General features: G+C 37.0%; 1 protein-coding gene and 2 long non-coding RNA genes across 4 annotated transcripts; 2 read left to right on the forward strand and 1 right to left on the reverse strand.

The window, feature by feature from the left end:
* Positions 1-13,060: 13,060 nt before the first annotated feature.
* LOC138137036 (uncharacterized) lies at positions 13,061-13,957 on the forward strand. Of its 2 annotated transcripts, XR_011161536.1 has the most exons (3): positions 13,061-13,207; positions 13,271-13,411; positions 13,472-13,957. It is a non-coding gene; the product is annotated as an uncharacterized lncRNA (long non-coding RNA). The 2 variants fall into 2 exon arrangements; XR_011161535.1 differs by having other exon boundaries at positions 13,271-13,957.
* On the reverse strand, positions 13,884-14,929 carry LOC138137035 (uncharacterized). The gene is made up of 2 exons (XR_011161534.1): positions 14,538-14,929; positions 13,884-14,486 (listed from the first exon to the last, which is right to left on the reverse strand). It is a non-coding gene; the product is annotated as an uncharacterized lncRNA (long non-coding RNA).
* A 3,005-nt stretch (positions 14,930-17,934) lies between these two features.
* Positions 17,935-22,043, forward strand: LOC138137105 (probable multidrug resistance-associated protein lethal(2)03659). The gene is made up of 7 exons (XM_069056391.1): positions 17,935-18,082; positions 18,137-18,370; positions 18,421-18,851; positions 18,900-19,056; positions 19,105-20,756; positions 20,808-21,038; positions 21,087-22,043. Exons 1-7 carry the CDS (start codon positions 18,006-18,008, stop codon positions 22,025-22,027), a joined length of 3,723 nt encoding a protein of 1,240 aa, XP_068912492.1. The 5' UTR covers positions 17,935-18,005; the 3' UTR covers positions 22,028-22,043.
* The last annotated feature ends 2,298 nt before the right edge of the window (positions 22,044-24,341 follow it).

Below are 24,341 nucleotides of genomic sequence, written 5' to 3' on the forward strand. Positions count from 1 at the left end.
CGGTGATGTCGAGGCGTACGCAAAAACACATCTAGGGCTCCAGGGATGCACACTTTTTACGGGGTAATTCCGATCGGGACCATAAATCGTACATTTATTACCACCCGACAGAGTGGCAAGGGTTGCATGATTGCTAAGCCATGGAGGAGTGTTAACAGTCGTTGATTTTTGATAATTGTCGAGGACCTGATTGAATCGATAAATTGCGCGTTTGTTGGGCCCGATTGGATTTTAACAAGTTCTTCAACAAACAACAAATTGATTTGCAGCCAACAATTTTTCGTCTTCGTGTGCCAGGACCACTCTAAAAATACAACTCCGCCTGCAACTCCTTTTTAATTTTTTCGAGCGACTCCATTTATGAAATGCACCTGACCTGTGACCTACACTTCATCCCACGCCGCATAAATTTTTATTGAAGGCAGCTCATGTCTCTTTCTTGAATATCTACCAGAAATAAACTCCATTTATCTCGGGGAAGTTTTATTGGAGGCGGCCAGGTATTGAAATTCGCCCCTCTGGGACCCGGAGCTGCTCTACAACCGAAACAGTGGACCGACGACCAAGAACTGAAATTTATACCAAGCTGTGACAGCTTAAACTGGCTGAAAATAAAAATAATAATAATAATAATAATGCATTTTACCGACTAATCAGGCCTGAATGCCGTGGCACCTGGTGTGTGGCGGGTCAGAACCTGATAATAATAATAATTCGCTCACTAGAGCTGATGCGAATGGTTCAGTAAACTTATGAAGTTAAAGTTTCGAGCGAAGGAAGTTTCGCTTTGAGACGAAGGCAATAAGAGACAATTAGGGTGCCGAATAAAATGTCAATTTTTTTCGAATCATATAGGTCATAGAGCGCGCCACTGTATTATTGACAGGACGACGTATACACCTTTAAAAAATTCATCCGACTTGCTCTCGCCTTTCTTCCATCTCAAACGAAACTCTAAGGTTTTATATTACCTCATAAATAAGTTGTTAGGGTACATATACGATATTTTTAAAATGAAGTTATTTGGAAGTTGGTGATGTATAATGGATGCGTAAGAAGTGGGATCAGAAATGGCCCAAGCGGAAGAGTTTGTACAGGAAGTGTATGGGGAGGTTGTCTGACCACTTAAAAGATTCTGATGTAGTTATTAACAAACAGACTGAAAACATTCCACATAAATGTTTACAATTTATGTTTTGGAGAGTAAATGTTTTGCAGGTTTTGTGAAAGAGCTACGCATGAAATGAGACACACGAGTCCAGAGGCAATTCGGATACGACCAAAATTTAACATTTGTTGCCTTATTAAATGGTCCTTCAAGTTTTAATTAAAAAACAAATCTAATTTGCTTGCAAATTACACCGAAACAACAGTTTTTAAAGTTGATGTGATGGTTCAAATTCAAAATAAGTTTTACTTTTGCTGCTTTGCGTTAATATGAGTAAATTAAATTGCCTGTTGTTCAGATTGTGTTTGTTACGTAGGTACTACTGCAATGTATAGCCTAACTGTAATGCACTAAAGCTCATGATTACTTGGTTGCCTAAGAACAAGGGGGTTTGCTTTTTGCTTAACTCAAAACACTTTGGACTTAACACTTTTAAAAATGATGAACAAGAGAGAACCTTGAGATAATCCAAAATTTTTGAAAATGATACAGTAAAGACGAATTTGCTAGGAAAAGCTAAAAAAAAAATCTACTAAAATATCTTTGTGCATGCACCATTCAAAACGCCCTAGACCCCTCTGGAAACAATTCAAATGTGCGATGTGTTCTTTACAAATCAGATCAATTTTTCCTAAACACAACACGACATTTATTTCCTGGATAGCCTGGACCGGAAGTGGATTAATTCTAACCGTGGCGCTTAACTCCTTGTTTCCATCAAAGCTGACGTTGAAATCATTATCCGGTGCACCATCTATGGAACCGCTTTTTCCACAATGGTTTCGCTTGATTCGCCATCGTCACTCTATTGTTTCCAAAGAGAGATTCGTTAAAACGCGAAAGGACCTTCGTTTAGCGAATTTTATCAAATTGATTCGCGCATGAAGCAATGTATTGATTCAGATGCGAGGCACAAATAAACTAACTGAATTTATTTACAACAAAGGAAAAACAAAAAAATATTGTTTATTCGAGTTTTGGCTTGGGTAGCTGGACAGGTTGACTCTTGAGACAAAAAAAAAACAGAATTGTAGCAGATTTTTCTAGGAAGAAAAATCTCTCCTAACTTAAAAACGAAAAATAATTACATATTTCAATTAAAGTAAATCCCTTTGTTTCTGCAGCGATCGTAGATACTACATTATTGGGGGAAGCTTATCCGAGCGGCCACCAGAGTAGCGCTGCGGTCGCGTCTCACCTACTAAACCACGCCCACTCAAATATAAAAGGGTGAGCGCACCCACATATTTTTACTAATGTCACTTGACCTTCTCAAGACTTGTTATCTAACTAGGACTAATCTAAATTAAGAAAATAATATCTCTAGGTGGCTGTATAAAACTATTTGCACTCAGAACAAACTTTTTGAAGAAAATTCCTTAAGAGATCCATTTCCAATTCCAATTCTTGTTCCAAACTGTAGCGGAAAGCTTTCCATCAACCGTCATTAGTACTTAGCGGCTTTGACTTGACTCTCATTTGGGCCCAAATTATAACAGCAGCCCTTATTTTACTTTTAAATGGGAGCATTAGGCAAATGATTTCCTTTTAGAGGTGTTTTATCAGTGGCGCCCGACACGAAGCCTGTTTATCGAAAGGATAGATATAGCGGCTCCTGTGACAAGGATAATAATAAAATTTATGGCCCAGTCCTGATCAACTATTTAAGCGGCCGGGGACGTTTCCACCGACAAAAAAGGAATATATAATCTGAGTCGCGCCATAAAAATTTAAAACCTCCAAACACAACTATTTTTCAAGTGGCGAAATATTATAAATCTTGCATAAGACTGGCCCGATCCTCGACGACGGAGGGATATTTTTTTATTTGGATAAAAGCACTCCTGGCGCGTTATTGGGGTTCGATGGGGAGCGGGATTATTATTCATTGTTTTTGTGGACCGGGATGAAGTTCAAATCTTGTTTTGGTTTATTTTCTGGGCGAGAAATCGGAGTGGTAAAACCGCATTTCCTTTTTGGAAATGGGAAATTTCAAAATTTTGTTAAGAACTGTCGATTTTCATCGCTTGGAGGGTGGGTCTGGAAATTTCTGTTTTTCCGCATGAGGAAAATAAGAGATTGTTGATAAAGCGTCATAATTTATGGTCGCCGGTCGCTCTATCCACTTAATTTTAGTGAAGCACTACGAGGATGCGATGTCCTGCGAAAGCTCGTTGTTTATTATGAGCTTTAATTTTTTTTATAGTTGCGGTTTCCGCCCTTCCGATTTAATCTGGTACTTTGTGGCGACACTCCAGGCAAACATTCTTACCGTGTTTGCCACGTATTGTAGTAAATAGTAATGTAAATAATGTTTATAGTAAATAAGTTGTTATTTAATATTGTATTTCTGTTTTGCGTAAGTCAAATGTGGATATTAAAATGGTGGTCAATGTGAGGTTATGTAAGTATTTGAAGGAAGTGTCAAAGCATACGCACTACGACCTACGTTTGTGAGAAGGATGGGGTGTGAGAGAGAAAATGGATATTATAAATGAAATAAAATAGATGAAGAGAAATACAAAGTCCTAATTGAACTATGTACTTATTAATTATTGTAGCTTAATTTTTTATGGTAACCTAAAAATAAAATCATAGCTGAATGAATAATTATAAAATTGTTCAAAATAGATATTTGCGTACAATTTTAAGCTGTAATAAGTACCTAATTAATGTTATGCTCAATGTTTTAAAATCATTAAACATGAAGCAATTAATTTTTCTAAAGGTATAAGTTAACGGGTGTTCCTTTAAATTTCTCCTCAAAGTTGACGTTGAAGAGTCGATTGTGAACGCACCACTCGTCAGTCTGCAGAATAAAAACACAAAGAACGCAAAAAATTAGGTTAGATTTAAACAGCTGATCCGTAATCCGTAATCCATGGTGCGTTCACAATCGACTCTTTAACGCCAACTTTGAGGTGAAATTAAAAAAAACACCCTATAAAATATGTTATTGTTGTTATTGTTTATTATTTTTTTTATTTAGTTTAGTAATAGCCTGGCCAATGATTGGTATTTTAGCTTATTGAGTTATCGAATTTTAAAAATTAAATGATTTGACTAGACTTGACATATGACAAAGGATGAAAGCAATAACCATTTCTAGAGATCTGCAAACCAAAAAATAGTGAAGTGGGAAAATATTATCATAACTAAATTGAGCATAAAAGAAAACTAAAGATTTTCTCGCATCTAATTTATAAATGTGACGTTGTCAAACTTCCAGATGGTCGACAGCTGATCTAGGTTAGAATATTGCCGGGAAAGGTTTCGACTGACATTTTTATCTTGGAGTATGTCGAGCAATCGATCCACCTTAAATATGACATTATTTTATTAATTTTATTACTCACTGTATGGTTTTACAATGGTAAGGTAGACGTAATTCATTCCTTACATCTGTTCACAAGCTTTAAGAAGCGACGAGCAACTCAAGATCGGTTTGTATAGAGTTGGATACACGAAAATATGTAATTTGCCGCACCAGATGAATACTTCCTGGTCAATTAGGAGTGAACGGTGTAAGTGTATGTGCCCGAGTAAGAACGATTGTTAGAGGTGTTGGATTCTCTCATGGGCTATGACCTTGGAAATATGTGGGCGAAGGCGGAGCGATAAACAAGTGAAAAATCTGTAAATGAATACTGAAAACATCGACTACTTTCAAATTCAAATAGATACATTCAAATAGATAAGAGAGAGAGATGAAACCAACGTAACGAATGACGATGTTTTCCGGTCGGTGGTTTTAGACCACCCAAACGACCCACGGGTAACAGCCTCTCCATGCCATTTAGGATACAGAAAGTTTTAGACGCTAATGGTACCATGATCAAATACTAATATTAGGTATCTTTTTATAGTGTTCGCCTCTATTATCTCTGTGTACTCTAACTGGATCGTTATGAGAAGAGTGGATTTTTCGTACGAAAAAAATACAGCTGACCAAGAAGCTTCGTCTTTTAATAAGTGTTCCAGCTTCCTTATGTCGTTGTGTTAGCCCTGGTTTGTTTGGTTCGGTGTGTAGGGTACCATTAAAGTCTTGGTCCTTCTTGACCTGTTAGAACTAAAATAACTATTGTATTTATTAGCTTTTCCACTTACAATGTTGAATTGTTGAAACTACGGGGTCATTATAAATGATTGTCTCATCGCAGTAGGCATTGGTGACGTAGTTGAATGTGCCGCAAGCTTTATAACATGAGTGAGACTAGCATCGCCGACAGGTAGCGCTGCTGGCGGTAGTGTAAATTTGTCTACTAGTTTGTCTAACGTTGCGAAGCTAGCGGCACATCCCAAATTTATGTGGGTTTTCAACGCCAACTGCGATGGGACAATCACTTATAATAACCCTGTATTATCTATAGGACTATAAGATGTTTTGTTTATTAAATTGTTCTTTTTTCATGACATTTTTGAATATCTTTAATAATGACAAATTAACAATCTACAGTGTGGAATAAAACGATTTACATCTAGTTACCTTTGCATTACCCTTGTAAAAATACGAAATGCCGTTCTACAAGAAAAAGAAAGCATAACCTCAAAATATTCCAAAATTCCAAATGTGATTTATTGCGAAGGGATGATATGAATGCAAAGTAGAGATTGAAATTAAAAAGGAGCTAACAAAAGCAAGTCACAGCTAGTGTTGAAAGTGGCCACCAACGTTTGTTCATTCAATTTAGTAAATTGTAACAATTGTCAATTCGATTGATGATATTTATTGACAGAACTAATAGTTTGGCACTTCAAAAAAAAAGTAGAGCGGTACAGGAAAATTCCAAAGGTAACTAGATGTAAATCATTTTATTCCACACTGTAGTAATTTTACATGACTGGCACCAGGCTTTCCAATATTTCATACTTACACGAAACCGAATATTTAACGAAAGTAATTAGCTACATATAGTGAAATTGTCAATGTCAAAATTAAGTAAAAAACCACTCTGTACCACCCTAAAATCTGCGCATATGGACCAGCTGTGTAACAGTTTGACACCAAATCATAGTTAAGGTTATGTTCACTTCACTTCCCGTACCTTTCTTCCGCGAATTCATTTTCAAAACATATTTAATGAGAAATCTGCAGAAATCTTTTTCGAATTTGAAATAAACTCTCGCTTGTCAGGGCGCAGGCTTGGTTACATTAAAAAAAATGTTGACACTCAGTGTGACTAATCGTATTATCATGAAAATCACTGACAACGTTTTGACAATTGTTTATTAAAAAATTTCAATTATACACAGGCTACATACAACTTGTCAACTATGATTGACAGTGGCTAAAAATAAGGTTAACAGTCCTAAAGCATGCTTTACAATTTAATGTCATTCAAGTGACCCTAAAACCTTTCGTTTCTTAACACCTGTACCGTAAAATCTCCCTAGATCAGGTTTGAGGTTATATGAATAATTTTAAAAATTCAGAAAAATTTTAGGTGTAAGCAAATTTTATACCCAAAGGCAAGAAATAAAGACGACAGTAATACTGAAAAATACAACTGAACACAAGCGTCTTTACATCAAAATGACTGATATACTTACAATTGGACATTTTACGTTGCCAAACTAATAACCATCAAATTACTAGTGGCTCATACCAACATGACAACACTTGTTTTAAAGAAAAAATGAACTATATTTCTTTATTTGTAAGGATTTATTTAAATGTACATTTTTTTACGGATTTTTCTTGTGGATTCATAAACGACAATCGAAGAAAATTAATTTTGCAGAGAAAAGGAAAACGATTAATAATTGTCAATTCAGATCTACCAATTTGTTGAGATAAAGGAACATTTTCCACAACATCTAATGTAGCTACTGTGGTGCGTCCAGCAGATCTATTGTCAGTATTGTCAGTCTATATCAGTAATCACTAATCAGTAATCAGTAATCCGTTCACACAGGAGAAAATTCTCAAATTCTGACAGTGTCGAACAAAAAAATTAATTAACAATAGATGTCAAATTGTTTTTGGGCACACGACTGTCATTTAAACATCATCTGGGTAAATTTTTACTTTACAAAAAATATTACATGAATATATAAAATACTGATTTTCATTTAGGTACGTAACAGCATGATTCATCAATAAATTTTTAAATTAAATAAGTTAATGTATTTTAAAACTTTCAAAAGGTTTGACCAGAGTTGACATTTACAAGATTCAAAGCAAAGCAAATGGCAACATCACTCTCTGTTTATTTTTACATTATTTACTTAAGCAATATAATTTATACATTTTGAAAATTTTATCTGGGGTTTTACTGTGATCAAAAAATATGACGTTTCTGTGAGCGGGTCCCAGTGACTGTCTCTAAAATGTAAAACAAAGAATTTATTTAACATCTTAATTTAGGTGTTTAAAATGAAGCAAATATCTCCTCGAGATATAAATGAAAGGTTATTGGTTGTAGTTGATGAATATTATAAATTAACACCGGGTAACTTTTAATGATTGTGGGTTGGCACTCCTGAATAATTGGTAGGTACGCCTAGTCATTTGTCAGAAAGTTGTCTGTTGATTCGCTTTCTAGGTTAAGATTCTAGAAATTCGATGTTATTACGAATAATGGTGAAAGCAAGTTTATGCTTTATATATTTTTTGTTTTAATTGTTTTAAACATTTTAATTTAATAATTTTTTGCAAATTAATAGATCGTGATAATGACAATATGATTTATTTTGACTTTTGAACTGTCATATTTGAATTTGACAGTCAAGTATACCAACATAAAATCGCAAATGTGTTGCCAACCGAACAAAAATAATTTCAGTCACCCGGTACATACAATAGATTTTAAATTGGAACATGTCGCAGAAATAATAGATCTCATTCATTTTATTTAATTTCTTAGTGGAATTTTACAACATACAAAAATTGAAATACTTGAGAAAACAATTGAAAACGAATATTTCTCCACATCTTTTCATTTTTCACTTGGAACTTTGTTTCTTTACAGTGGATGATTTTTTAAAATTTGAAATTTAAAAAATATTTGTTGTTTAAAATTTATTTTGTAGACAGCATTTTTGTGAAGACTCAAGATGTCTTTTGCCGCCGCAGAAAACAATCCATTCGTCACACAAACGTCTCCGAACCAGACAAACACAAAGCATTCCACAATAAAACAAAACGAAGTGAAATAAACTGCGCGAGGCCCCAGCTCAAGAAGAAAATTGTTATTAATACCAGAAAAATGCGTCGACTAGTCGAAAACAATAAAAAATCCCGTCCAGGCATGCTAGTCATGTCCGAACAAAACCGCCACGTGTAATGAAACTGCGAAATATGAACCCCACGTGAAACTCTCGGAACAAAAATGTCCACTTTTCCGAATAAGACGTTAAAAGGGCGACGCAATTAAATCGGTTCTCGTCGATGCAAACCTTTTTGCCGCGACCCATTTCTAAGCGACGATTTTTTGCCGCCCCCAGACCTTAGAGTGTGACAAACGCGAAGATGCGACGTTACGTTCGCCCCATTCGTCGGGCCGCCGCCCCATTAGGACCCGGTCCGATTCGGCTCCTAAGTCCTGTTTATAAATACAATCCCGGAGCGCTATTCCGGGGTAATGGTATTTTCTTTCGTGCAGAACTTAACGACGCCAACAATAGAGAGATAACTGCTTTACAGTGGTCCGCGCCCCTCGCCGAATAATTATCTCGCTCCCGGATCGCTCCGGGGGAGACTTTCCAATTGAATAAAATTTAATTATGCACACCTTACACTTCCTTGACGCTCGTACGCTACCGGAATAACACGATACTGGCGCCCGGGGGCGAGGGGCGGCGACAATGCCCATGCTCCCGGACCCACACACGAATAAACCCTTCCCCAACACTTGCAACATTGTCACAGATACAACCCCACGATCAAAAGTTTTCAACAACAATTTCAACCAAATAATAATGTTAAAATAATATTGGAGGGAAATAAAATAGTTGTACGCAAAGTACATATTTGCTTTTGCAAAACAACATTGAACCGGAATCTTGGTGAACCAAGACTGTTGTGGAAACCTTGAGGCACTTCTAACTTACTTCGAAACATCTAATAAAGAACCCCCAAGAAATTGCAGCGTAAATTACAGAAATTAATCTCCTTAAGCTTGACGGATTGAATCCTGAATGAGCTACTGATCATTCATTACAGTTAAGGCGTCTAAATCTGTTACCACTAAGCAAGAAGAATTCAGTTGATTTTTTATTTGTTATTTGTTTTGTTGTGCCACCCCCGAGACACTTGAACTCGTACACGTAATTAAAGATAAAGAAATAAAAGATAAGTGCTCCCAGTTAATTTAAATGTAAATTTCGTCAAAACGTGGAAAAAGCGTCCAAATTGCAAATAAACAGCGCTATCTAAATTGTAATTATATGCAAATTGGACGCTCATTTCATTGACAAATATTAAATTCAAATTTGGACCCCTAACGAATTTCTTTATTTAGATTGATAAAAAAAATGTAGTTGTGTTGGTGTTGGAAGGTTTGTGGGGTGGCTGTTGCGGCGGTTCGACTAGATTTTAAAACGCATCGAACTAACGCTGCGTGAAATTTATTAGAAAACGACCTCCATTAGGGCCTAAGCCCTAACTAGCAACCCAGACGAGAGCTCTCGACGAGATTTGTCGAATCTCGTACGTAATTTGGATCATCGACTATACAAATTCAAAAGAGATCCGAACACACTCGAGAATGAAAAGGAAGCGCTCTTCTATTTCCGGAGATTTCAGAGCTTTTGTAAGAAATTTTAAGGACGCGGATGTATATGTGGGGATTTGTGGGGAGGCTCGAGTCAAGCTGAAATATGTGCATAAATTTCAGGTTGCAAGTTTTACAAGAAATTGCTTAAGTGTGGAAAAATAGAGTCAACGCAGATTTGAATTTGGTCAACTATTTCTGAAACTACGGAATTTGAGATGGATCCGTGATGCACGAGAGTAGTTAAAATAACTGACAATGACGAATATTTTTGCGAAACGCATCGATATTTTCTCTGAGGCTTTGCTGAGACTGTCACCAAAACGATTTCTGTTTTTATTTTGTTGTACTGATGATAGAAAATTTTTCTAGTGATTAGATTCAACGAACGGAAACGATAATTTTACTACTTGCCGCCAGATGTCGCGTTAATTAATATTAACAAAGATAGTATTCTACTTTTAGGGTGGTTTCAAATGTGAAAACAGAGTTTCTGCACGACTTGTGAAAGTAAACTATGTAGATATTGTAATATTTACATGTACAGGATGATTTCAAGTTTTACCGCCAGAGCAAAAACACACACATCGATTTAAAATTCTCAAAAAATTCAGGAATGATTGTGTAACGCTGTAGAACATTCTGTAAAAATTTCAAATTTTTAAGGGACTAAAGAATTACTAGAAAAGTTCTCAACAGATGTTTCCCAACAAAGAGGTATTTATTTATAATACTGTAGTTGTAAATCTTGATCATTTTTCGCTGCTAATGTTAAAATTGGAATAATTCAAAAGCTAATCCTTCTACTTTGATGCGAATTTCATAAATATGTTCTTTAAATTAATTGTGAATTATGAGCGTGCACGGGAAAAACATTTTTTTGGTCAAAATCATTTTTTTTAATTTTATGGCTTTGAATGAAGTGATACGGGAAAATTGATTGCACACGTTTGAAGTCTTACATGAAGGGAATGTAACCCTACAGTTTCGTAATTTTTACTAATTTTTTAATAGGGTTAATCGTTCGGGCGGTAAGACTTTAATCACCCTGTACAGAAGGTTTAAATCTATTCTCTTGTTCCACATAGCTACGATTTTGTAGAAAACTAAAAGATCTAATTGAATCTAATTGAACTTCAATTAAAGAAATCTGTAATTTTAGGTTGGTGGTTAATATTTTCGTCATAGACGCAGTGATGCAGGTATTTTCACTGTAAATTGTGTATCTGGTGCGTATCTCTATCGTACCATCGCCGCGACCACTGATCTCTATGATACACTGGATGATGGATCGTTTTGAAGCAAGCAGCGGCCATTTTTTTGAGGCAGATATGTGATTTATCGGTATAGTAGAAATCCTGCCTTACAAACAGTAAACTGCATAATGTGTGGAATGTAGTGGAAAAACCGCATTAGTCCAGTATGTATTTTGAAAAATGAGAATATGGACAATTTTTACTGTTTTATAGATGTACTATTGGGAACAAATTACTTTTGTCATCAAAGTCAGTTGAGTGCCATAAAGTTGTAAAGCAAACATTAGGATGGATAACTTTAGTTTTTACTATTGTCTATTGTCATTTACATCTACAGGGTTATTATAAATTATTGTCCCATCACAGTTGGCGTTGAAAACTCACAAATTTTGGATGTGCCGCCAACCTCGCAATGTTAGACAAACTAGTAGACAGATTTCCGCTACCGCCAGTATCGCCACCTATCGGCGATACTAGCCTCACTCATGTTATGAGGCTTGCGACACATTCAACTGTATAAACTAAGAACCCCAATAGTATATTGATCTATGGTTCATCCATACCTCGATCGATTCATAATTTTCTGTACAACGCAGTGATGCAACTATTTTCAGTGTAAATTGTTTATCTACTGCGTATAAATTGATTCCTCAGATATCCTCGTATGCATTCGTAAAAAATTGGGTTGAGAACGTGAACATCAACAGCTGATAATGGGTCATTCAAAACATATATATCAGGATGTTGCCATCTTTGTAAATGGCAGAGAAACTCTTGCTTTTTGTCCTCCGCTTAATATAACTTCCTTCTCCCCTACCAAAGTGTTGTCGCCATGAGAGGAACGAGAAATGTCGTATTCCAAACAATACACTCTTATTACTTATTGTTAAAATAATTTCTCTGAGAGTACCAGTAAAGATCCAAGATTCTTGAGATGCGTACGATAGAGATCCTATAATCCTATATTTCCGCTCAAATTTGGAACTTCGTTCATTATGAGTTGCAGCAGGGTGGATTTGCGTTTACCAGAATTTCCAACAACTGTTACCGATTCACCAGACGTTGCTGTACTGTAACGTCGGTAAGATTACTGTTTGGTAAAGTGACTCCTGTTTTGAATCAACATTTCTTAGAGAAATACCATAGATTTGATCAAATTCTTTGGTTACTTTTTCCAATTTGTTAATATTCCTGTCAACATTTAGAAAATATGGTATACCTAAGTAAAATTGACAAGTTGCTTGTGTTTCTGCTCCAAAAGAAGAAATTATTCTATTTGTCGAAGTGAAGCCATTACGTGAGGAAGATTTTGAAAAATCGAGACAAAGTCGCGATTTTTTAAATTCCGGGATTCTGTTATGGCATTTACCAACGATATAGTCCACAATGTTTTTCGAATAATCGCTTATACGAAAAGAATTGGCTTTAAAGTAATTTTTGTCACATGATTATTTTGAACATTATAGTATATTAAGTATAAAGAACGGTAATGACAATGTACGGATCGAAGACAATTGTTTGGAGGAGGAGCTTGCGACGACTCCAATATTATCTGAGATCCGTACATTGTCATTAACGTTCGTCATGCTTATGAGATTTTTTGCGCGATTGAATATTTATTACAAAACATTCCTAACTAGAATGCAATGCGATACGACGCCCTTCACATCGTGTTGCCACAATGTCGATTTTTGTATCGCGTTTCTAAGGCAATCTGCAAACAACTACCGCCATTGCAGTTTTTGTGGGCAAATATCGCCAGTTGTGTTGAAAAACAAGCAGTAAAATGAGTGATATTAGTGATTCCGACAACGAAGTGGATATTGTAGAAGAAACTTTGAATGTGGGGTGCGTCACAAATAAAGAATTTTTGAAACTAACGACCTCAAAGTGTAATTAAGAAGACAAGGAATATTATTTCTTTGCAGCGGCAAGGAATGCGGACCACAAGAGCCGTGTGAGTTTCCAGAAAATGCTAACATCTTGTCTTCAACTTCTGTCTACATAAATCAAGAATTTTCGAAACCAGCGAACTCAATATGAAATCCAGAAGACAAGGAAAATCCGGGGTATGAACATTTTGACAATTCTAATGTCGCAGCAAGTCTGTTACTAAAATTGTTTCATTGCAGCGGCAAGGTAGGCCGACTACAAGAGCCATGTGAGTTTCCAGAAAGTGCTAACATCTTGTCTTCAACTTCCGTCTACATAAATGAAGAATTTTCGAAACCAACGATCTCAATTTGTAATCAAGAAGACAAGGAAAATGCGGGGTATGAAAATTTTGACAATGCCAATGTCGCGGCTAGTTTGCTAATGCTATTTCATTGCAGCGCCAAGGAAAGCCGACTACAAAAGCTTTATGAGTTTCCAGAAAGTGCCCCCACATCTTGGCTTCAACTTCTGTCTACATAAAAATTATTATAATAATCGATTAATTTTGAATAAACTTTACTTACCGTTCTAGAACACCAAAAATTACTTGCCACGGTTCAAACTGGCCAGAGGGCACAATACTTGGGCTAGCTCGATCTCAGGGCGCCACTTGCGGCGAAGTCGAGGGTTCTTTTGGTAGCAGGCCCCGCAAGTAGCCTGCTGACCTGGCCAGGAGAGGTGTTTGAAGTTCGCGAGAACGAAAAGAAACGCACAAAGTGGACGTGGCTGGACCTAGGCGCTATTCAAACAGGCGAAACCAAAAAAATACAGACGGGCGAGCTGAGGGGGGTAGTATTGATACACACCATGTAAGTGAAAATTGAATGTAATTGAAATGACTGTAGTTATATTTGAATTGATATAAATATATGAATGGATAAATATATGAATTGATATAAATATAAATGTGAATTGATATAAAAATGTACAATAAAAAGGGGGTGGAAACTCGGTTCCAGCAATCCGGCCGAAATAGCTATTTCCGCAGAGCTTTACAATAAGCGAATCTCGCTGATGTCTACGCGGAGATGTTAACAAGGTTATAATGTGATATATATAACAAAAGTACGTGAGCTATTTCACTTGCTAGATTGAGTTAGTTTGTAAATTATGATATGGTTAGTAAGATATTTAGAAAAAGGTTAGATAAAATGAAATTGAGTCGAATAAGAGGGGTGGCTTGCCGGTCTCCAGGAGCAGTCCGCGCTCAGGGGCCGTAGAGGAGCGTGTCCTTTCCCAGTCGTTCGGGGATCTGGTGGCAAAGTCCTTTGAGCGGAGCTGACGGTTCTAGAGACGAGACTGGAGCCACAGAGGTCTCGGGCGCGTCGACGATGAGCCCGACGCACGGTTTTCTCTTGACCTCGACGTAAGACGGTTGGGGTCGAAGTCTAAGGGGTGGAGATGGAGGATTCCCTAGAGGAGTACTACGTGTAGCACATTGTCTACATGAAGACTCACCTATACCCTCAGGCAAGGGAAATGCCTCGCAGGAGTCTACTTCGATTGCGTCACGAGCCTTAGCGTTTGGACCAAAATCCTCCCTAAGCGGAGTTGGAAGGGTGCGTTCAAATTTTCCACACGGAGACGATACAGCACACCATCCACAAGGTTTCGACGAATACGAAGATCCCTGGCACCAGGTAATAAATTGATTTCACTCGAACGAAACGGTCCGCAAAGGCACGTGGCACGGTAGATTCAGAAGAGAAAAAAACGTGAGTGAAGATTCTCCTGATAAGATGGAATATTCTCGAAGGAGTCGCGCGCGCGCTTGTCTTCGCGCTAGCAAAAGAGGGAATTTTGTAGGCAACCAACGATTCCTGAAGAGGTATGTTGGGCGAAAAACCAAGGGTGACATACTTACCATCGAGTTTATCGTTAGTAACGAGTAAACAGAGCTTACCATCTTGGAAACAGACGTGGTAAACAAGCAAATAGAGTACAATCGCGCAAAAATGTCATTTAATGACTTAACTCAGTGGGATCGGTGCCGTTATTTACTTACCGCAACTTACAATGTGGAAATTAAGTAACGCATACATTCAGTAATTCCGTTGATATTAATTTTTTGGAAAAAATCTCGGGCATAGCGATTTTAACTTCAGCAAATATTTTCAGCCGATTTCCAGTTTTTATGTCATTTGTTTTTCATGTTATGACGTCATTTACTTTTTTTAAATAACAACCTATATTTTTTATATATTGCAAATTGTTGTGACAGCATTTTCTCACCGTTTTCTTAAAACTTCAATTGTGTCAATTAGGATCGAATATACCAAGTCCTTCATGTACCCCCACAAGAAGTAGCACGGAAATTCTCTAGACTCGCGGAGCACCCCGACGCTTCACCACACACCAACACACTATCTATGTATTCACTACTCGAAAATAAACTCGCAATTTTCACAAAATTTTAGCTTAAATCACAGAATCAACACGTAAACACCTGCCTTGTGGAGTCGGACAAAACTAACTAAAAACTACACCTCGGCCGCAGAGCGGAAAAAGTGTATTCTAAAAACACAATGTTTTGCGTTGATTTTACAAAAAGTATTATCTCACGGTCACTGTCATTGAGTCAAATAACTAGAAAATGCGAGTAAATAGACAGCTCGTTAATTTATGGGGGGGAAAAATACTGTAATGAAAATTATATTTCGAAAAAATGATACATACAAATTTTGTTGTTCTTGACGAGAACTGTCACTGGTTAAGATTAATGTACTTATTTCTGAGACACGTTGTATATATTTTTTTTTTTAATTTCGCCCCGGGTCGGAATCGAACCCCCGATCCTCGCGTCCGTGAGCCGAAACGTACTCCCTTAGGCTATATTCTATTATTGTTATTATTGCTGATGGCTAACAGGCTAGACGCCCAATTAGAAGCCCTGTCAAAAAGAAAATGATACACAAAACACAGTCATAATACAACAACCATTACACACAGAGCATCCCAACACCCAGGCTATCAACGGAATTACTGAATTTATGCGTTACTTAATGTCCACACTGTATGTAAATACTCGACCTTATCTCGAAATTCCAGGTTTAAATTGATTTAACAATTGTGTAAATGCAACATTTTGAAAAGTACTCGTAGTTATTGCTGACGACATTACCTGATAGTTTAACATTTTTATCAAGTCAAGTAACGAAATAATTTCGCATTTTGTCATATCTTTTGAATAATTACAATTTTATTATTTATGATACACACTATAGTTCCAAAAATTACCTACTCCCAGAAACACTAATCTAGACCTGAACCTCTTAATATGACTCAATTTACTCCATTTATTCAATAAATATCACTGCGTGTTATTAAGCTTGATGATCAGTAAATAAACTTGACAACCACGTGGTATTTTTATAACCTGACACAATGTACCGATTGAAAACAACTCCCACTGTGTATCTTTACAGATTGTTGGGACTCGTTCAGGTTTCTCAGACCCCTCAATCCAGAAAAAACATCTTGAAGACCACCACTGGTCCTCCAGTGTGGCTTATTCCAGTAAACCTTTACTTCATTTACGTTTGTCTTAACTCCTCAATAGTCTTCAACAGTACTAAAGGCTCACGCAAATACGTCAATGTTGTGTCCACCATCAGAAGTGTTCTGTCAATGGGCGCCTGCAGTGTGATGTTTTCAGAAGAAGGAGAACAATCCAATCGCTTCTGATTCAAATTGTTCAAATGACCCTCCAACTAACTGAAATTTCTTTTGTTTTGTGATATCGTCGCTGTTTCTTTCCCATTTTTGGAACGACCCTTCTTCTCCTTTTTCTACCTCTTTTTGTCAACGCTGGCCAATATCTTCGACGATCTCTTCTTGGATGACATTTTGATATATTTTGGTGCCGAATTCTACATGACCAGTCAACATCTGAAGCAACAAATGGACTCCATGACTTTTTTCGACACTTAAATTGTCGAACGCATCCAGAAGCTCTCCTTGCGACTCTGTGACATGTCCAAGCTGACCCTCCAATTCACCAGATGCTTCGAAGAGACTACTATAATGTTGTGGGGCTTCAACTTCGTCAACTCCATATTCTTCCTTGTGTATACAGGGTGTTTTCGAAGTTGAGGTGTTCCTTTTAACCTGTGATAGTATGCGTTGTTCTAAAGAGTTTTAGCCAAAGTCACCTTAGTAAAATGTGTACGGCAATGAAGATACAATAAGTTGATTTTTTTGAAATTTTTGAAACCGGTCCTGCTCAAATTTGCGCTGATTTGTTATAAATTAGAATTGACAAAAAAAATCAAATGAGCATGGACGTTAATCAAAAATACTGTCAGAGTTGTCATCTAATTAGTCGGAATGGCTTAATCATTACGAAAATAATGAGCTCACAGATAAGTTGCTAATGTATGGGCAATGTTATCACGTTATCAGAATGCAGCTGCGACGTCCAGAGAGTACGCAGAGCGATTTCTAGAAAGACACCATCCTGGGCCACGTCAGTTATTAATCTAGGACAGCGGAGAAATAGACAGGACCGGACTCAAAATTTTAGAAAACAATAAAAATATACAATCAATTATCTCCCTTAATACAAACATTTTACTAAGAAGATTTAGGCTAAAATTCTTAAGAATAATGTATAGTATCTCGTGTTACAAGGAACCCCTCAACTTCGAAAACACCCTGTATATAATATTATCAACATTTTCAATCTAACGATATTCATTATTTACCTATTTGGTTAATATTTGTTTCGTTCTAACAGTTTTTTATCTTTTCTATTTTACTACTTCATGCTTGAACGGAAATATGTGTATGTATGGACCTTCACAAAAAAAACATTTGGTCAAAGTTATATAAGCATATGTGTTTTGATGTACAACCACCGTTATCGTGTAGATAAATTTTAAATAATCAGTCACCACTGCGTTTTTGTGTTTTCAGTGTCATGGGCAAGCTGATATGGAGAACAAAAGAAAAGCCACAAGAGAAAACCATCCGAAAGATGACGCCAATGTCATCTCACACTTTTTATTTTGGTAGATACTTATCACATTTCTTTGGCTTTGTTTGACACAATTCTATACACTCAGCTGGCAATTACCTTTACTGGTCAAAGGATGGAGTAACAAAATTGCAAGTGATGATTTCAACACTCCATTAAAGTGTCACGACTCCAAGAAACTGTCAGACAAGTTGGAGAAGCATTGGGAAGAGGAAATGAATGTTTCAAACAAACCTTCTCTATCTAGAGTTCTAAGGAAACTATACGGACTAGAATATCTCTTCTATGGTTTAGTCTATTTTTGTTTTGATCTAGCAATAACGTGAGTATCGACAATAGGCTTGTTTGCCAGATGACAAAATTAATTTTCAGTCTGTCGCAACCACTATTTTTGGGAAAGCTATTAAACTACTACGTACCTCACCAAACAACTGTGACAAAAAATCAAGCGTATTGGTACGGATCTGTAGTACTACTTTCTTGTTGCTTACGAGCGTTCGTTACAAAATTATTTTACCTACAACTTACTTCTTTCGGAATTAAAATACGCGTTGCTTGTTGCTCCCTCACTTACAGAAAGTCTCTTAGGCTAAGAAAGAATACTCTAGAAGAAGTTGGTCTAGGACAAATTGTGAATTTAATGTCGAACGATCTAGAACGCTTCGTTGAAGCTTCCACTGTTATGAATGATATCTGGATGGCTCCTATAAAATTTCTCCTTGTAGTATATTTTTATAGCGTTATGTTAACTAACCATATTCTAACTGGAATTGGAGTCATTATTTTCTATTTGTTAATGCAGGGTATGTAAGAAATGAAGCATAACACTAAAAACTAAATTTCTAATTTAGCTTATGTGTTGAAGAAAATTTCTACTCTTAGAATTCAAGTGGCTGCCCAAACTGACCACAGAATTCGTTTACTACATAGTCTCATCAGTGGTATTCAAACTATTAAAATGTTCACATGGGAGAAAACATTTGGAAAACTTGTTGAACAAGCCAGAAAGTAAGGACACTTTGTCTTTATATGCAACATTTATTGAGAAATTTTCAGATTAGAATCTGAAAACATCACCACGACCAACCTATTTCGTTTGATCAATTGTTCCATCAAGATATATATCCATAAATTATGTACATTTTTGTGCATTCTCACTATTATCTCATCTGGATTACCACTGACATATCAATACGTGTTCACCTTGACATCTCTTTACGAGATTCTGAAAGCTTCAACCGCTGAATCGTTTCCACTAGCGGTAATTATGTTAGCAGAGGTCAAAGTTTCAATTACACGAATACAGGAGTTCCTACTCCTTGACAACCGAGGACAAACCAAGACAAACTACTCATCTTTAAATAAATTAACACCAACAACATCTGGGATTTTTTTGAAAAATGTTAGCGCTCAATGGAATGCTCGAGAAGAAATTTTAAGTGATGTTAACTTCAGTGCAGATGTCGGTGAGTTGGTGGGAATTGCTGGTGGTGCTGGAAGTGGTAAATCAACGTTGCTGCAAGTTATTTTAAAAGAACTTGAACCCACCAGAGGAAGTGTAGACGTAGAAATGAATATCTCGTACGCCCCTCAAGAGCCGTGGATTTTTTCTGCTTCCGTCAAACAAAATATTTTGTTTGGGGAAGAACTAGACGAAAGTAGGTACCTAAAAGTGCTGAGAATGTGTGCGTTAGAACGCGACCTCTCTGTGTTTCCTTTCGGTGACAACACCTTGGTTGGAGAGAGGGGAGTTATGTTAAGCGGAGGACAGAAAGCTAGAATCGGTTTGGCCAGAGCCGTATACAGAAATGCTGAGATTTATCTTTTAGATGATCCTCTATCGGCTGTGGATGGTCATGTCGCTGACCACATTTTCAAAGAATGTCTTTTGAAATTTCTTCGTAACAAGTGCTTGGTTCTAGTCACACATCAAATCCATTTTCTAAGAAATGCAAACAAAATATATTTCTTGAGCAATGGAAAGATGATGCAAGATGGCAAATCTGAGTTATTGGAGAGTTTGAAAGAAAAATTTAAGACAAACACAAATACAACAGGTTTAGAGGAATTACCAGCTGTCAATTACAATTACCAGTTAGAAGTAAAAGAAGACGAAGGTAAAGCAGGGAACAGTTACAAGAGTTACTGTTTAGCTGGAGGCAAAGGGATGACTGGTTTAGTTCTTGTGTTATTTGTTCTGGTTCAGATATTGTCAAACATGGTCGACGGTTTTGTTGCATTTTGGGTCAACATCCATCAAGATTCTGTGAATCTGGTTCCCCAAATTTACAATTTTTTTACCGATCAGAATTGTGTGTACATCTATGGTGCTCTTTTGATAGTGTTGGTTTTTGTATGTCATGCTGCAGTGTGGGCGAATGTGAAATTTTGCAAAAAAGCTTCAGAAAATTTACACAAAAATCTTTTGAGCAAGGTCTTAGTAGCATCAATGAGTTTCTTCAACAATCACTCTTCCGGAAGAGTTATCAATCGATTTTCCAAAGATATGGGAACGATCGACGAATTTATTCCGATGACGTTAATGGAGGTGACAACATTGATATTGTCTTCAGTTGGGGCTAGTATCGTTGTGATCATCGTCGACTTCTGGATGATTATTCCAAGTGTGATGCTCTCTTTCGTTGTCTACTTCTACTATGCAGTATTTCAGTACACCATTAGGAAATTTCGAAGGATGGAAGGAACAAGTAAGTTTCTGTGCAGATGTATTCGTCATCTAGAATAGAATCTCTTTGTAGGGAGAAGTCCAATTTTTACACATCTAGTTGCATCTGTGCAGGGACTGAGCGTGATCAGAGCGTCCAACGCCCAAAAGATATTGCAAGAAGAATTTGACAGTCACCAAGATCGCCACAGTTCATGCTTCTATCTGTACAAAGCTTTGTATTTCGCCTTTGCCTTTTGGACTGAAGTAACTTGTGGTCTTTACAATGTTGTGTTAATCTACAGTTTACTCTACTTCGAAAACGGTAGTTACACTTTAATTTACAGACAAAATTTGCAGAAATTCTTTACAGTGACTGTTGGTGGCAGCGTCGGTTTGATGATCACTCAAATGATCGTGTTGACGTCATCGCTTCAGTATGTGATGACACTAATGGCGAATCTTGACGCCGAAATGGTATCAGCTGCAAGAGTTGTGGAATACATGGACGTGACCCCCGAAAAAGATGATGCAACTGTAATTCCTTTCCCAGCTTGGCCAAATGCGGGAAAAATAACTTTCGAACGAGTTTCGATGCGATATTACCTCGACAAAGAATTGGTCCTCAAAGAGATCTCTGTGAAGATTCAACCAAAGGAAAAAATAGGAATAGTGGGCCGTACGGGTGCAGGAAAATCATCCTTGATCTCTGCCCTTTTTTGTCTTTTCGAGTTCGAAGGCACTGTCAGCATCGACGGAATCGACACCAAATCAGTACCGTTGAGCACTCTCCGTTCGAGAATCTCTATCATCCCTCAGGAACCCGTTTTGTTCTTGGGAACTCTGCGCAAGAATCTGGATTCTTTCGGCGAATTCTCGGATAGCGAACTATGGAGCGCGTTGGAAGATGTGGGTTTGAAGAAAATGGTTAGCGGTCTACAGTCAGGTCTGGACAGTTTGGTGTCGGAAGGAGGTTCAAATTTTAGCGTCGGCGAGAAACAATTATTGTGTCTGGTGAGGGCAATTGTGAAAAATACTAAAATTGTGGTACTGGACGAAGCCACCGCTAGCGTGGATTTGGAAGCGGACGATATGATACAACGTACCATAAGAAGAAACTTCAAGAATTCCACCGTGTTGACAATTGCACATCGCTTGAATACTGTCATGGATTCGGACAAAATTATGGTTATGGATTCGGGAAGGGTTGTAGAGTTTGGTGATCCCAAGGAGCTTCTAGAGAACCCCAATGGACATTTCTACAGATATGTATCTTCCAGTTTAGTAAAAATACCTAAGAAAAATTATAAATAATAACAATAAACAAATTAATTATATAAACATTCTTGTTTTATAATACAAAAATTTCCGATAATATTGCGGAATCTGGAAAAGTGCCCCGAATGCTTGCAGCGTTTCCACGTTGAATGGCAAGGGAAATCCTCTCGAAAAGGAATTTCTTTGATTTTGAATCGCCTGATTCCGCGATAAGTCGGTTTCCGATGACATTAATGAAATCGATGGCTTCTTTGCACCAAGGGCCTAAGGTTTCAAATGCTAAACCTTTAAACACGTAGTTTGACGAAATGATTGAACTATATTTGCTATGTTTGCGTTTGCAAGCCATTTCAGCGGCAGAACCTGAGACTTCAGATGATTTCAAAACGTAACTGTCTGCAAGTGTATCTACAACAGTGACGTCCCAAACCAAAGGTTGACCTTTAATCCACGGTACTAAAGTCATCCCATCTGGGCGTTTTCCGTCATCCCGAGACAGTCCGTTTGGTTCTAAAGTTGAATTCACATGAATAGAAGTTAAAGACCGGTTGATAATGGAATTAATTTCAGTGTGTCTTGAAAATCTACCACTGCTTTTGAAACAGCTTAGACCGTGGGTGCCAATTTCGTCAACTTTCGCATTGCATTTGCAAATATGAGGTGTACAAAGATTATAACCCAATCTTAAACCAATACAAACTTGGAAGGAAGTGTTATCTAAAAGAGTACCAATATTAGGAGAAGGTATTGCATGTAACCAAGATCCTGATTCTCTGCATTGCAAAGCTTTAAAACGAGCCAAGTCTCTAGGTGAATTAAAGATTAAGTCATTGGCAATTATTCCTTTGATATTAATATTATCCCAATTCTTCTGAAATTGTGGAATTGTTGGTATTTCGTTCTCATTTGCTACACCCCAGACTGCTAAAGCTTCATCATAATGGTGAATATTAAGCTCATTATCCTTTGAGTTTAGTAATAAAGAAACAAGCTTTTTAACCCCATTAATTGAAGATAGGAAAGCAGGGAGGCAAATATCGGAAATGCGACGAATTCCCAGACCACCAAATCTAATCGGTAAAGTGGACTGACGCCATTGTAAATCAGTTAAACGTAAATTAAGTATTCTCTCTAAACAAGACTTGAAAGAAGAATCAATTGAATTAACATAATTAGAAAATTTCCAAAATGGAGTTGTTCTTAATAAAAAATTAAATTTTGGTATGAAAAGACAATTTTTGATTAAAGTATAAGCCACGTGTCTGCTAAGAAGTTCAGCTTTGTTTAAAAGATTTTCAACTGTAATTATAGTTTTTTCGACGGTGTTTTTGAAACCTTGGTCAAAGATTGGAGAGCCCAAAAGAGATAAACTTTCTCGGTCACAGATTTTAATGCCTGGTGCTAAATTTTGAAATTCCTTTATGACTTTTAAATCTGTGTCTCCAGAACAGCAAAAGATCTCGCATTTGTTAAAGTTTAATTCAAGGCCAATTTCCTGAGATAAATTTATAACTTTTTTAAAGTCGGATAAAACTACTTCTGGGTAATCAGCTAAGGTTCCATCATCTAAATACCATATATTCATTTGAGAATCCAAAGATAAAATAATTGGTTGAATCGCAAGACTAAAAATCATCGGACCGCAGGGATCTCCTTGCTGGGCTCCAACAGAAGAAGAAATTAAATGATTACCGAAAAATAAAGTTGAAGGATTTCTATAGCATTGATAAAGATAAGGGTACAGAAGTGGGGTATGACATTGCACTTCTTTCAGAATACAATCCCGTTCGACTGAGTTAAAGGCATTTTTGAAATCTAATTTAAGAAGAACTTTGCCACGGTTTTGATCGTTATTAACAAAGGTTCGTGTGGTATGAATTGCTGCTTCGCATCCTAGTTTAGTTGCAACTCCAAGTTGGTGTGGAGATAAATACGAATTTACAATATTTCGACTTTGAAAACAGGCTAGCTTTGAGGTCAATCTTCGCAAACAGTTTCCGATAGCGATCGATCTAAGTCCTCCATCTTTCTTGTTAAGGGCAAATAAAGACGCACCATACAATAAATGGCAGATTTCTGAAGGAAGTTGCCCAGATAATAAAAAAATGCACAGTTTGGTTAACGCTCTTAGTGCCTTCTGACCTGCTTCACCCGCTGACAAAGATATGATATCTTTCAAGTATTGTGGTCTCATGCCATCTAAACCTGGTGAAGAACCGGCAGGAAATGAATTTATAGCTTCTCGAACGTTTTGCTCATTGACTATTAAACTAATGTCTCCTGGTTTGAAAGGGTCTGGGAAAAAAAGTTCGCGAGATGGTGAAGGATGTTTTTTTTTAAGTTCTTCAGC

The sequence above is a fragment of the Tenebrio molitor genome, chromosome 8 (assembly GCF_963966145.1).
Source record: "Tenebrio molitor chromosome 8, icTenMoli1.1, whole genome shotgun sequence".
Taxonomy (NCBI): Eukaryota; Metazoa; Arthropoda; class Insecta; order Coleoptera; family Tenebrionidae; genus Tenebrio; species Tenebrio molitor.

Coding starts and splice junctions, on each gene's coding strand:
- LOC138137105 (XM_069056391.1), top strand. CDS start 18,006: ATGGAGAACAAAAGAAAAGCCACAAGAGAAAACCATCCGAAAGATGAC. Junction 19,057..19,104: donor CTTGTTGAACAAGCCAGAAA/GTAAGGACACTT, acceptor AGAAATTTTCAG/ATTAGAATCTGAAAACATCA. Junction 20,757..20,807: donor TCGAAGGATGGAAGGAACAA/GTAAGTTTCTGT, acceptor ATCTCTTTGTAG/GGAGAAGTCCAATTTTTACA.